General features: G+C 46.6%; 1 protein-coding gene across 1 annotated transcript; it reads right to left on the bottom strand.

Annotated features, from left to right (window-relative positions):
* Positions 1-3,555: 3,555 nt before the first annotated feature.
* olig4 (oligodendrocyte transcription factor 4) lies at positions 3,556-4,332 on the bottom strand (the record flags this gene model as incomplete). The annotated part of the gene is made up of 1 exon (XM_079216573.1): positions 3,556-4,332. One exon carries the CDS (start codon positions 4,330-4,332, stop codon positions 3,556-3,558), a length of 777 nt encoding a protein of 258 aa, XP_079072699.1.
* Between the last annotated feature and the right edge of the window lie 11,110 nt (positions 4,333-15,442).

Genomic DNA, 15,442 nt, shown 5'->3' with positions numbered 1-15,442 from the left:
CTACTTGTGATTGTTGTGTGTAAAGAAAAAAAGAACTGTGTGAAAAGTCAGCAAAAAGTTAAATAAATGCACAAGTGCATCATAACAAAGGAGGACAGCCAGTGGTGCAATGCCTCCACGAGGGAGGCTCACAATGTAATCCTATGCACGTTGTTGTCTTTTAATTAAACCTCATTTAACCAATGATCTGCATACGAAACCAAACAAATGAATCCAGACCAAGCCTCTGCTTCTCGAGCCATTATGTTGCCTATCGGTGTTTAGCTATTCCATCATGAATCCCCTCATCAATCCCTCTGCTCTCGGTATCTGTGGACGTGCATGTGGACGTGCACACTGCATATGCGTGGGTCGACCCCCAGCATCTGTGATTTCCCCTCATCAGTATTCTGGGGTGAAAAGGGGGCTGTCGGCTCTACCGAGCACGAAATGAAAAAGAACAGGCAACAAGCCCCTGGAAGTGTGCTCTCCCTTAATTGAAGTCCCCCCTTATCCAGACGCTGCACAATGTGTGCGTATGTCCCTCAATATGTCTCCCCTGTCTGGCCCCTCACTCCTCTTAATTGGGTCTTTCAGTCCTCTAATTAACTCTGTCAATGCAGGTTGTGCTGAGCCAAGTTGGGACAAGTCCTCCTCTATTGATCAGTATCCGAAGCGGTTAACTTACCCAGCTGTCTACATGGCTGTGGCGTGTGTGTGTGTGTGTGTGTGTGTGTGTGTGTGTGTGTGTGTGTGTGTGTGTGTGTGTGTGTGTGTGTGTGTGTGTGGTGTTTGCAAGACATTTAATGCACAAAAGGGTAAATGTATAGTATCATCCCCTCGTGCTGTTAAAATTGTCTGTGTCCATCGTTTTTGAAATTCCATTTTTTCAGCTGATAAGCAGTGAAGTAGATTCAGTTTGTCCAAATCACATCAGATTTGAGATTAGTAAATGTGACGTGTTTGTGAAAAATACCCTTTATTTAAACAGGTAATCATTGAGACCTGGTTATGATTGGTTATGGACTCTAACTCCCCTCTCTGTGAGTATTGATTGATTTTATGGTTATATTATGGTGTATGGAATACTAAATGCAGAGATGGAAAGCCAAGTATTGTTCTTAAACAGCATTTAAGGCATTTTAGGATTTAAACTTGTACTTCACTTTATTTTGGTGGCAGATAACAAACTTTTTTTTAATAAAAAGTTAGAAAAAAAATTGCCAGCGGTGCATATTTGAAACTGTTTTTAATGCAAATTAACTTGTTTGCATTTTCTACAATGATTTCTGTTTCATAATTCTCGGGCCATAACCTGACCCTTTTCTGTCTTGTTTCAAGAAACAGACACTATAGTGTTTTTAAAGAAGTTGATGATAAGCAGGTTGAAATATTGTGGAAATATGGTTTTAATTATCAACACAAATGCCGATGTTAAACTGGCCAACACTTAATAAAGTAGTTCAAACCTCCACTTACTTAAATAAAGGATGTGAATACTGCTAAAAGTAAAAAAAATAAATAAAAAAAGTATCACTTTGTTTAATTCTCAGAGGTAACTGTGCACAACATCAAGACTTCAACCAGAGCTGCCACTGCCGGTTAGCGTATGCTAAAGAGCACCACGATGACAGCAGTGGCTGACCATAATGGCACACAGAGGACCTGTCCATATTGTATGATTTAAGAAGCATATCCATTACACACCACACACATCACACCCACACACCCACACATGCTGCAGACCGCCACACCGTGGGTTAACACCATCTGCTGCTGATCAGGAAACACCAGCTCTGCACAAGTCAGTGTCTCTAATTATCTACCTAGAGCAAAAGGAGGCCGATCCCCACTAATCTCCTCAATGTGTTCTGCTTCCCATTCCCACCTGTGCCCGAGTAAAGAGGGGAGGGGGTGCAGGGGTCTTGTGGGAGGACCCGGGGTCACTGTGTCAAGGGACCGGGGACCAGGTGACGCCGCGACGCCCGGTCCCCACGACAGAAGCTCCGCCGCTTGGTTTGGCTGGCAGCTGCCTCCCCCCACTGAGACATCCCACAGCTGACAATCCAAGTACTGACAGGGGCTCTTTTCAGTGTCAATGGCCTCATATATTAGAGCTAACCGCCTTTGTGGCGAGTGAGGGTGTCAGGCCTTTTGGCCCGACAGCGCTTGTTACCATGATGAAATGTAGATTGAATGGAGGGGGTCTGTGTCTCAGGCACGAGAGCTTGGACTCCCCCGGCCTTTGTGTCCCACGCATGGCCATTGTTCAAACCCATTCAGGGGCTCTGGGGAGGAGGAGGTGGGCTGGGAGGGAGGTGGGTGAGAATGAGTTACATCTCTTCATCTCTCCCCTGATCTCCAACTCATCTGTCAGCCGTGGGAGGATAAGCATGTATTTTACACGCTTGATTTGTTGCTAAGTGAGGGCCGGCCATTGTCAGGTTGTTTGACTAAATCATGTTCATGGCAATCAGTGTGTATAATACTAATGTTTGCGTTTCGGCGGATTCATCATTGTTATGAATCGGCTACTTGATTTTTTACACAAACAAACATCGTTTGAGTGCAAATATGTGTTGAAAGTATGTGGAAATATGCAAGTTAAAGAAGAAAATCCTCATTTTTTTAATTTTATTTTTAGACTGACCTCCATATGTCCTCAACTTTAATTTTGCCTTTTGTCTGCCTATATCCATGTTCTTATGAGACAGAGACAAATCGCTGGCCTAGAGCGAAGGACATGGCTATGTCCCTCGCCTGCGTCAGACAAAAGTGACGCGCCATCCTGGCGCCTGTGTCGTCCTTTCATCTCCTACTCCCTGTTGAGGTGAAGATGGATGGTCCCCTGGCTCAAGAGCACCACATTCAGCCTCTGTGCCGGCGCATTGTCTCATCCTTCTGTCCCTCTTTAGCTCTTTAGAGGTTAGTCTGTCCAACGCTGGTTAGCAACCAATGACACCCTTTCCTAAATATCCATTTTTCCCACTGCTCTCCTGTCCTCTCAAGCACAAAAAAACAACAATCTTAAAGAAGATGCAGCTGTATTGTTCTGATAAAGCTGCTGTGTATTTTCTCAGTATGTGTTGAAAACCCTTCCAGGAAAGTTTTCGCCTTGTAAAAAAAAATAACACTTGGCAGACATTGTTTGTTTCTGGCAAATCTACCAAAACTACAAAAACAATTGCCGTCAGGGGAGAGGAAGTTGCACATTCACGGAAAGAAGAAGCCAAACAAGAGTTCTTATTATCACAACATTTTAATTTAGGAAAATAGAAATCCTGAAATACAAGAGGACACACGAGTTCCATTTCTGACAATGTTTCATCACCACAGATATCAGATAAATTACAGTATTAGCTACTCTGGTAAAAACCTGCGTGTATTTTGAATATGTCTGTATAAACAATGCAGAAAAAATAGCAGCAGTTTGCATGGCAGAAGATATATATATACAGTATGTACAAGCTCTGGCACCAGCCATCGTTTTAGCAGTTCGTTAAACAATCTTCCGTGAGCTGCTTGGCTCATTGCGTTGATCCAAACAGTAGAGGTCAGTCTTTAAGAGAGTCCTGCTCACTTGATCATAGACAGGCTGTGCAATGTGGAGGTGGTGGTGGGCAAAGGCTGGCAGAGCGAGCAGGGACAGGGCATGCCGGGGAAGTGCCTGTAGGGGCTGGCCAGGTGCAGCGGGTCCTTCAGAAGGCCCTGCACCGAAGCGTGGAACCCCAGGAAGCTGGCGGAAGGAGGGGAGTGCAGGGCCGAGGCCACGGCGGGACAAGGTGAGTGATGCTGGAGGCCTGAGGGCGTGCTGGCCACCAGCGAGTGCAGAGACTGGGCCAGAGGATGCAGAGGGAGGTGGGCGGCGGGGGCTGCGGGGGTAATAACGGGGTGGGCAGCGGTGCGGCTCTGGATGGCCGCACCGCCTCCATAAACGTCGCCCACCAACTTCTTCATCTCGTCCAAGGAGCTGGACAGCATGAGGATGTAGTTGCGAGCCAACATCAAGGTGGAGATCTTGGACAGCTTGCGGACGGACGGCCCCTGAGCGTAGGGCATGACCTCTCTCAGGCTGTCCATGGCCTGGTTCAGATCGTGCATCCTTTTCCTCTCCCGACTGTTGACTTTCAGCCGCAGGTCCTGCCCCTCGATCTGGTTGGGGTCAGACCTGGTCGCGGTCTTCCCGCCCCCACTGCAGCGCTCCGTCCTGCCCTGGTCGGCCTCCTCGTCTGCTCTGTTTTCATGGCAGTACGTCTGGAAAATCTTGTTGGAGAAGAAGCTCCCGGCGGAGTCGTCCACCACCAGGTCTGGGGATGAGGAGCGGCTGCAAACGGAGCCAGAGTCGGAATCCATCTCGTTTGAAGCGGAATAATGTGGGGGCACGAATGGTCCAAAAATACAACCCTGAATGCTGGGAGCTGGAGTTTGCAATTCTACAGATGCTTCCCAGTTCTCTGCCTTCCAAGCTGTTCCAGTTCCCTGCAGTGTCACCACAGTCTCACTCCTCTCAGAGTTTGTGCTGCTCAGTAAGATGATCAGTCTGTCCACAGGAGTGATTCTGTCTAAACTGTCACCCTCTGGGCCCACTGGGGTGTATTTATACCGCCAGCATAACAAAGGAACAATAAAGCTGCATAATGAGACACTTAGAGCCACAGCCAATTGCAGAAGGGACACACTTTCACCCCCCCACCTCTCACACCTCCTTCCTGCAGCCCCCACTTCACCTTCCCACACCCACGTTTAACTCCCCCAACCAACCCTGACGGACCCCCTACATATTAACCAAAACAGTTGGATGTTAAGTTGTACACCCAAGAGTAAACCACTATGTTAAAAGTCCCGTTAAAAACAGTGGTGCATGTTGTACAGTGCATGCAATTGGATCAAAAGTTCAATTCAGCAAGTAGGCAGAGTATTTCTTGTTATTGTAATAATGCAGACAAGGTTAATGTTATCATCCTGATGTGGCAGGAATATAAATCCGTTCCCCTAAGCTGTAATAATAATGTAATTTACCAAGTCGGACATTCAAAGGGAAGTAAAAGCGAGAGTGTGAACCACAGATCTGCTGAGGAGTGAAAATGAGCGCATTTCTTTGCCCTGTTCCATAACAGATGTATGATGCCTTCGAGGCCTTATTTACATATGGTATCCACGAGACACGGTGGGGAAAGGTATGAAGCACCATATGAGGCGCTTAAACATATAAAGAGCAGCGTTAATGGCAGACTAGGTACAATTCAACCAGGAGCTCAAGACAAAAGAGGTCAGATAAATTTGACTTGGCTCCCCAAACAGTCTGCGAAATCACATCACCATCACTGGAAGGGGGTCCTTCAGATGGGGAGGAGGTAGTTAAAAAGATACTAAAGAGTGGGCACGGCATTGTCTTGCCCTAATTCAACCGTAAAGCTACTAGCACTTTCTCAGGTTTAGTCAACACTGGCTCAAACTACTTCTCTTTCTCTTGTTGAAACAAACAGCGGCTGTCAGGAAAACAAGACACACTTTAAAGGAACTGCATCTCAGACAGAGATATATACGCTCATGACATATATACTCCTAGCGGGCTTGAAGTCCAGCATGCATCTGTTGTCTGAGCTTGTGGCTGCTTCTCTTTCTGTGGTGTTCTGTGAATTTCACCGCTCGGCTCTGGAATTTCCTGCCGCCGTCTGCCAACGAAAAGCCTCCAGTCAGGCAGCGCTAGAGGGCCAAATATAATAATACTCATGTGCTAGCTACACCAACCGTGGTTGCAAAAGAGATTTGCAAAAAAACATTCCACCTCGGACGCAGCGTTGAGTCTTGCCTGGAGCATAATGACGGCGGAGCGAACAACACGGTTGCATTCAGTTCACATGGCAAAGGACCATTTTTGTGTCTCCATCATCTCTCGGCTCATCTGAGAAACTACTTGCTTTTCCCTTCTTGGTGCACAGGAGGACGTCCTGGTTTATGTTTACCCAACAGCAGTAGACGTCCTCCTCCGGCCGTGGGCGTCTTTGTGCAGCTTTATCGGTTGTTCGTGGAGTAGATTTAAAGTTTCTGTGGACGAATGCGTTTCCATACTCAACACCACTGAGCACATTTAGCCTTCACCAGGGTCATGTGACTGATGCATCGCCCCATGTAAACAAACAACATGATCAACATCCCTTTCTTTTAAGAACATAAATGCACACTTTTAAATAAAACACAATATAGTCAAATCCCTTTCATCAATGTATGGAAACAAAGGAAAACCCAAACTGACTGAAGTCAATCTGCACATCCATCCATCATCTAACTTTCCAATTGTTCTCAATTAAGTTATCTGAGCACAAAAGCAGACAATAAAAGGGAAAAAAAGACAAACTACTCATTTTCAGTCTTAAAGGGACAGTTCACCTCAAAATCTAAAATGAATGAATCAGACTGCGACAAGAAGGTCTGTGAATTATCACGAGTGACCGAGACACTTTCTTGAAAGAGACATTGCTGTTGAGTTTTTGCCATTTTGAGCCTCACAAGCCAAGTGCCAAATAGTGGCATCATGTTGAGAGAGAAAGCACACGTCCCTGTGGCAGAACTCTCCAAAACTAGGCTACTCACATCAAAACAAACCAGATTGATACAAAAAAAATCAGTACAGGTTGGATGAAGAATATGCATTTTAGATTGTGCCCAATTTAGAGATTGCCTCCCTCACAAGGAGCAATTTCTTCAAATCTTCCTGTCAGCATATATTCTTAATTCTTATATATCTAAGGGAAGATACTGGATGAGTAGTTTTGTCCCTACATATCCTTCGCCACATGGACATACAAATAGATAAACTTCACAACACGTTTGCTTAGTTGTGTTTTTATATCATGCTCAAACCCAATATGTACGGTTTCCAAAAATTGTGCATGTTTGAATTTTGATGAACTTTGAGCATTGGAGCTCCCACTTGGTGTGTGTGTGCTCTCAAAGTAAGCAAATCCTTCACAAACACCGACACACACACAGACCCAAAGAAAGTTAGGAGGTGGGATCGAGAGGGCCCTCAGGACCCCCCACCACAGCTCCATCAGGGGGCCCTGCAGGGCGCTTTGGCTCAGCCAACATGCAGTAATACTATAATTGGGGAACCTTCAGAGCCAACATGGGCCATTTATATGGAGCATATGGATTTCCCCATCGTTAGGCTCCAAGCCAACATGGCTGCTGGTCTCTCCTCTGTTAATTGGGTCAGGTCCTAATTAACTACGTTGGACACAAAGAGTCCAGATTTCATTCTTTCCCAGTTCCTTTCAGAGCTTTTAATGTCTGGTTCTGTGCCACAGCTTTCATTATCCTCTCCACACTCCAAAGACAAGAAAACAATCAATAATCTGTATTTAATGTTCTTAATAAATTATCTATAAATCCAGTAAAATCGGGCCAAGGCTGCTCATTAACTGTACACCAAGTTAGATTAGTGAGATTGTCACTCTGTCACCAACTGAGGGGGATAAAGCTAAGGGCAGTTGCTCTATGAACACATATATGGATCATTGATCGGGGCTCTAGCTGAGTGAAGGGAGTGTACTCACTTCTCCTGCTCCATTACTATATGCATGAGCCAGATAACTCCCATTCTCCTGCTCATTCGTATTCTTATTCATGTGTTTACAGAGGCAACGGGCCACACAGAGAGACACAAGGATCTCCGAGCTTTGTATCTTACAAATGAAAGCGTAGCCACCCTCCATGTTTCCACATAATCCTTCAATTTTTAACCCTGCATCAGAGTGTTTGACTTTCTTCTCTGGATGCCACCTTTCAGGACCCTTCATCCAATTCAAGAGCCTTTTTCTTTCGGCTTTAGAGACCTCCTTTCTGCTGCCTCACTCCAATGAAAGTGCTCAGGTGACCAGAAAATGAGGGCATTATCACAGTCATATGCTTGTAGTGACAGAGGATCAGGCCAGATTAGGGCCCATCATGGCTCAATAAAGCGCTAAGCTGAAGAGCAAACCTGTGCTGTGTACCGTGCGGCTTCCATCTCTCTCTGCTGGTCATTGTTTAACGGGATCAGTGGCCAGATATTCAGTACACACACTGGGCTTTAATCCGGGCATGTGGTCGGGAGCAGACCCCATAGATAGACGCACAGCCTTTGTTTACCACCATTTTCTTCAGTGTCGCTCTGATATCGAGGCTCTGAGATCAAGATCATCGCAGGAGGAGAAATCAGCGGGCGCAGACATGTGGAATTCGTTTGGCTTGCTTCATCTGCGGGTCGAAACGTTTCCCTTCCGAGTGCGATGTCTGGTGGGAGTGCGATATAAAACTGTTTCACAAAGTGTCTGAACGGGGCCGACAAGTGTTTCTGAGAACAAGGAGTGCTGCCCTTTGTTATCTCTCACCGCTGGGACAAACTGCTCGGTGATTTATTCATTTACACTGCCTGAAACAATTGCATTATCTCGGCCACAACACACAAAAAAGGCACAAAGGCGCTATGAAAATCCCCTAGGATGTTTATGAGTCACTAAAGAGTCCAATAACTTTCCCCTTCATCTTTAAGCGGCCACGGAGGGTCACATGCTGAGTAGGGCTGCAGGGCGAGGGGAGTCATGAGGGGGATGCAGGCCCAGGGAAGAGATGCTGATTATGGCTGGGATAAAAGGAGTGCAGGCCTTCTCCTCTGGAGCTGAATGGGGCTCGGTCAGCAGGCTGTCCCATACACTGGCCTGCTCCATGCTGCTAGAACTTCATAAATTACCCCACAATTACCCCGGGGGGACACCGAGGGAGGAAAGACAGGCGAGAGGGGGGGAGACGGTGAAAGGGGAGAGAGCAGAACCGGTTGCCGAGCAGACCGTCATCAGGAGGCGCAGGGCCCGGGTCCAGATGTTGGCCTTCAGGTTGCCGGGCTCCAAGCGACGGTAGCCTCCTGAGGACTGTCTGTACGGAACGGGAAAGATTGACATATTAAAGAAAGACTGTGCGGCTTCTGAGAGACGCAACAACATGGTCTTCCTCTGAGACAGGTACCCAATCAAATGCACCGTATTCAGAACACTGCGCTCTGCTTCAGCCTTGTTTTGGTTTGGTATGACCAAGCAGCTAAGTGTGGCTAATGTTAGCTTTCATTATTCATGATAACACTGTAAAACAGACATTACATTAATCAGAGAGCTGACTTTCTATTATTCTAGTGTAACATAGCATGCATCATGTGTTTTGCAAAGCGGCACATATGGTGGATCCATTCACACACGCAGACCCCCCTACAGTAAATAGGCAGGGGTTTCAGACACAGGCACAAATACATTTGAATTATTAAGTGGCTACGTGTGTGATGAGTGTTGACTGCTGACTTATTTATTGATGTATTTATGACAACTTTTATATTCTGCATCCAAGTACCTGCTGCTTTAAAATGGGAATTCACCCAAATCCAGCAAAAGCATTTCCATCCACGCATGTATTTTTAGTTTTATTTGTTCAAGTTTTGACATTTCTCACTGCTCCCCAATATAATAAAGGTAAATGGGATTTCATTTGTGGTACAATGTTTATTTGTTGTGTGTCAATGTAGATAACAGTTTTCAGAGGGACTGTTATTTACCATATTCACTTTGAACACAGGTCTGTGAGATGTCCAGAGAACGGGGGGCACAGTTTCTGGAAAGATACAACAAAATTTAGGGAAGAAAGCATCGCAAATTAAAGTCTATTCCCCTCCATTGCATTGTGTTTTAACTCAAATGAAACCCATCTGCATGGATAGATACCACTAGAAGTATGTAACAAAAAGCATGTTTTCTTTTGGGTGAACTGTCTCTTTAAACCGATGCCATCAAGCTTCAGTACAATGATATGGATTTGATTAATATCAGGAAAGGGTAGTTGTACGTGCATAAGGATGAGTGTAGGAATCTGTATCGTTGTGGTAGATTAGGAAAAGGATGAAAACAGTAATTTGGCAAAACTCACTCACACACACACAAACCTTTACAGATGCACACACACTTTCACACACACACACACACAACACAAAGTGTATCTGTTCAGCATTGTGCCGGTCACACTTTTGAACAGTTGGCCGCTCACTGGTGCATGGGGGTGGCTTTGTGTCGCCCCCCCCCCTCCTGTCGCCTCCATCCCCCTCGCCTCTGTGTCATCCAGCCTGATAAAACAGGGACCTGCTCGCCCAATAATCTCCCTCCCTGAAAAACAGGCACGACTCCTGCCTTTCATCAACACCATTGTTTCAGTCTGTTACCTCCACATGTGCTCCTTCACCACGGCAACACACACACACACACCATCCGCCCCCCTCCTCCCCCGTCTCTGTCCCATCTGTGGATAGGCCTGCCATGTGTCCATTCATGAGGGTGCCGGCGGCGACGCCACTGTATGTGGATAGTACATGATGCTGTCGTCTTTTGTGTGGGGCTCAGTCCTCAGCTACTTGCCGCTGACCCCGCGGGTCACCGCGCACAAAAAGCTGAGTGTTGGTGGCCACTGGCTATCCTCATTGGGCCGTGATTGACGAGCTGATCGATGTTCAGTGAGAGTGTGTGTTTGGGCTCCATAGAGCCGCTGCAGGCCCTTTGAATCAAGCGTGTCTGTGTTTTAAGTAATAGTCTTTTCAAGGCACCAGACTTGTTAGTGACACACAATTAACTTCTTTGGCTTTTGGCTTCAATTCAGCTCAATGGGCACACTCCTGTTCTGGGCATTAGAAAACTGTGACAGTGGGGTTTATTGCTGGGATATTCAGTTGTTTTAAAAACTCTTATCTCTCTGCATCTTAATCGACTGAAGCCAAAAGTGCAAACACTGAATTTGAGCACATACCATACCCCCTCATCATCTTTCTGTTTCTGTCTTGCTCTTTTCCTCTCATTACCCCCTGCCTCTTTTTTCCTTTCCTTTATGCCACCAACACACACACACACACACACACACACACACACACCCTTCACGAGTCTGGGGCTCAGGTGGGCGATTATGGACGCACATTAAACCTTAATTCACATATGGCTGGATCTGAATACTAATGAGGAGATCTGCTCCTGTGGCACATCATCACCCAGCGGCCAACATGACCTGAAACAGGCACAGCGGCTACTGCCGTCCTGGGACCGTGTCCCGCAGGAGGAGACGCATGATGGGAAAACACGTGACCACAAAATATGAAGCACAAACTCCAGAGTGGCGGCTTTGCTGACAAAAAGCAGGCCATGACCCTGTGGTTTGTACCTCCTGTTGTTTATTGGAAGGAAGATTCCATGTGTCTTAAAACAGCGTTATAAACAGAGTTATTGTTTGCTGTAATTGGTCGCTTTCCGCAGACATCCCGCTTCCTCTTCCCGTAAAAAAAAATGTATTTCAGAGTTTATTCGAAGTAAATCTGATTTAGTTTAATCAAGTAGATGTGCTCAAACGTTGCTGTGTTTTTGTGTGTGCAAAGTTCTCTCTTTGCGTTGCTTCATGAAACATGCAGCAAGATAATCTTGAAAATATGTGAATCAATCCTTTAAAACCAAACCAGTCCCTCTATTTAAACAATAAAAAAACAATGACATACTTTTACTTTCATACTTTTTACCATCTTGGAGTTTTGTATTATTAGCACTGCTTGTTCTATTCACTTTTCCATGTGGTGTTGCACACATTGTAATGACACTGTTGTTTGTTATGTATGTGTTTGTTGACGCTCTGCAAAGCACGTTGTGACCCTTTTTTCTGCACAGCTATGTAGTTATACAATGTAGTTGTATAACTGCCCTCAATACCCTACTACTCTATTATATTAATCTTTAATTAGTGGCTGCTAAGCAAACTGTCGGGATTTCTAGGCTGCTAAAATGAAATGTTACGCAATCGTGTTGCATAATGTTATAAATGGCTCGGCCAATCGTTTGTAGCACAGAGGCAAGGAAGTGCATGAGGACAGTTTAAAAGAAAGAATACAAATCAAAATGTTTTCTTAAAATGGACAAATAATGAATTATCAGTAGAAGTTATATTATTCTCTTTATAACAAATACACTTAGTGATGGTTTCCCATCACTCCTTTGGTGCATCACAGCATTGGAATGACATCTGACTACTGACACTCTCACTACTGATGCACTGACAGGAAAGAAAACCAGCACTGACGACATATGTTATGACATATGGACATATTACCATTCCTTCATATAAAAAGGAAAGCGAGCCACGAGAGTGTGAAAGGGGAAGAGCACTCCCTCCGAGCAAAGAACAACAAGCCTGTCCCTCAGATGCCACTGCAGTCCGCTGTCATATGTCTGTGTGGCCTCTCAGTGGCATTGAGCTGAATGTAGGTTTAGGGCACCTTTGTCATTGATATCACTCTTTGTCTCACTTATCCTGTCTGGGAGAGGCGCGGGCCTCTGTGAGTTTGGCCCGGCGGACCCTGCCCTGCTGAGTGCGGCATTAAATATCAATATATGTTTACGAGGGCCCGTAAATACTCGGTACCGGGGAGAAGCGGTGAAAGGGAGATCCGTGTGCGTGAAGATGGAAAGCGGCGGCGGCGGCGGAGGAGAAAAGGCTGAGGAAACAGCTGTTGCAGCGTCAGACAATTTAGCCCATGTTAAGTCTTTAATTTTCAGCGAGCTTAATGACTGTATTTATGTGCTCCGCCGCTGAAGAGTACAAAGCATCCTTATTAAGTTTTCGAGTAATCTATTATTCATGTGTTGATTCCTAAAAAGATGTAAGGATCCCAGGGTAATGAAGCGCTGTAGACTTAAAGGCAGGGTACGCAGCATTTAGACAAAAGCTCCCGTAAAAGTACAGCTCTAGTGACTGCTGGCAGTATATTTGGTGGGACAGTGGGCAGGAGGGGGTGCGCCCCAGCTCCGGCCTTTAAAAGATTAACCCTGAGCCCACAAAGGCACAGGGGGCTACGGGGCCAGGCGGGGCCGTGAGTGGGCCGCTCACTGGTTAAACATTGGCCGTGTTGGATCTCCCGTCATTGTCTAGTTAGCACTTCTACCCGGGCCCCCGTTAGCAGCGCAGACGCATATCTTGGCAGCAGGAGTGAGCCGATACAAAGGCTGTCGGTTGCCCGAAAGGCAGAGATGGAGATGTATGGGTCCAGGGTGGGGTACACGCCACGTGGGGCCCGTGGTCGTAAAGCGCCGGAGCGGGACAGATTGGACAGCAGAGCCCCCTCCTTCCCCTCCCTCCTTTTAGTCCCCCTCTTTCTGTGTGTTTCTGTGCTCCGACAGTGATAAACGGGACACACGGCCTTCCAGAACAACAAACAGACACGGCCTCATTTACCCAATGTGGGCGAGGGCAGGCCGAAAGGAGGTGCCATCCCATTAGAGCCTGGGCTCAATGCTGCCGGGGCTGAGGCAGAGAGCAGGGGGGGCATTTCACCGGTCTAGAGGGCCACTCGACCAGGGGGGCCCCCGAACCAGGAGGGGGACCGCTTTGCTGTTTTGTTTTCTCAAAAAGTGTCATAAAAAACTCTCCTTAATTGGTGCTCCATAAAATTAGCATCTCCAAGCTGATTAGATTTCCTCTCTCCTCAGTTACCATTGTGCCTCTCAGTGACCCCATCCCTGCCATTCAACTTCAGTCCTTTCACAACTTTATTGGGCATCAGAGAAAGAGGAAACTCATGTAAGACTTTGCCCTTTGCCCTCCACTTCTCCTCCTCCCATTCCAGTTAACCAAGTCTATCGGCCCCCTGAAACAATTGCCCTCTGCTCGGCCACGGAAGAGCAAACTCATGATAATACATTGCATGTTGTTATGCTAAACTGGCCAGAAGGGACGCCTTCGGTGTCATTTCGCTCCGCGGCTTGGAATCTGCGCCTCACTTTCAGTGGAAACTATTGTTTCGTTTTTTTTTGTCTATTTATGGTGCGAGACACATTCCTTTTTGTCTTTCCCCCCCTAAACCTAACTTCCACTGCAACTATTTGAATAACCATGGGGGCTAGAGGGAGAGATTGAAAACGCGTCTAAATAGATTCACCACACTTCCTGAATGTAGAGCCATTGTGTCTTGAGAAATGTTGCAAAAAAAAGTTGCCTCCCCTTCAGCAAAACCACGTTTATAGACATGTCGGAGCGGCACAGACTGAAATATAATCCCATTAACTTTGAATGGCAAGTCTCTCACTCTGTTGCACGGCATGAATAATCGGCATCTCAGTGGAAATGGCGGTGAGATAAAGGGATTTGTGATGCCTTGACATCTTTATGGATGGTGTAATATAGTAGGTGGGACCATAAGCTCCCCTAGAAAATTTTGGGCCGTCTTCTCGCTCCGATCTGAAATGTCATCCTGCGTGAGTGATGCGTGACGAGATAACCTCATCACGGTGATGCATCGCCGCTGTACGCTTTGCTTGATATGGAAACAAAGTGGGCCTTAAAGAGAGTAAACTCAGGAACAATAATCAGCAGTCGGCATATTTCATGTTGAAGGATTAACCGTCTTAAAAATGTCACGGGCAAAAAAAGCAAAATAATAGAAGAGGATATTCAAATCAGTTGGATAATTTCTGACATGATTATCCAAACACAGTTTTTTCCTCTAATATATTTTACTCTCATTCCTCAGAGGAAATGTAGACCCCTGCTCTCGAGCAAGGTCAGACTTTCTCGCCAAAAAGAAGCGCACAAGGAGAGTCAGGTAGCTCAGAGTGTGACCTGTGTGTCAGGCAGCAGTGGGAGGGGCGCATGAGGTTGTTAGGGAGGTGGTGGAGAGGAGGGGGTCATTGATATACGCATACCACGGGGAAAGTGAGGGTTAAAGAGTGGGAACGTACCAGGACATTGTGATGCAAAGGGCACGGGAGGGTTAAACCAGGTTCTACTCGGCCCCCTGACCCGGGATCCCTTTGATGCCGCCGGCCTCCGGGACGTGGGCCTCCGAGGGGGCTCAGTGTGGCGCGGCCCTGGGACCAGACCACTACCAAGGAGTCAGCGGGATTCGGGGACGGGCCTTTGTCCCCAAAGAAAATGTACGTGGCTTTGGGTGGGGCTGGGCCAAAGGTCACACACAGGGAGCATGGGGAGAGAGGGGCGAGATCAAAACAAACACATCAGATCACTTTCTCAGCAACCGGTTGGTTACAACTTTACAGACGTGGATGGAACTCTTTCATTGAGCAACAGACAAAAGACGAACGAAAAAACAGTTTAGCTTTGTTTGACTGTGCTCATCCACTCCAGCTACATTACACTGCAGCCAGTGGCAGATGGGACGGGGATCTTACAGGTAAAGAATTCCACAGAAGGTGAACGTCACGCCGGCGAGACACAAGCCGGAGATCAACGCCGGCAGCTGTGTGGGAGCTGGTGCTCCACGACGCAGGCTGTGGCATCGCAGCAGTGAAGTCCTTCTGGGAAGAGAAGATGAATCTCATCCTGTGTGCTGATGGATGTCGGTAGGAGATGAGAGAGTTCCCAGAGAATTAGTGCAGACTTTGAACTTTAGTTGGCTTGCTGT

Source organism: Taurulus bubalis (genome assembly GCF_910589615.1).
Source record: "Taurulus bubalis genome assembly, chromosome: 4".
NCBI lineage: Eukaryota > Metazoa > Chordata > Actinopteri > Perciformes > Cottidae > Taurulus > Taurulus bubalis.
This window is presented reverse-complemented; position numbering and strand designations above follow the sequence as displayed.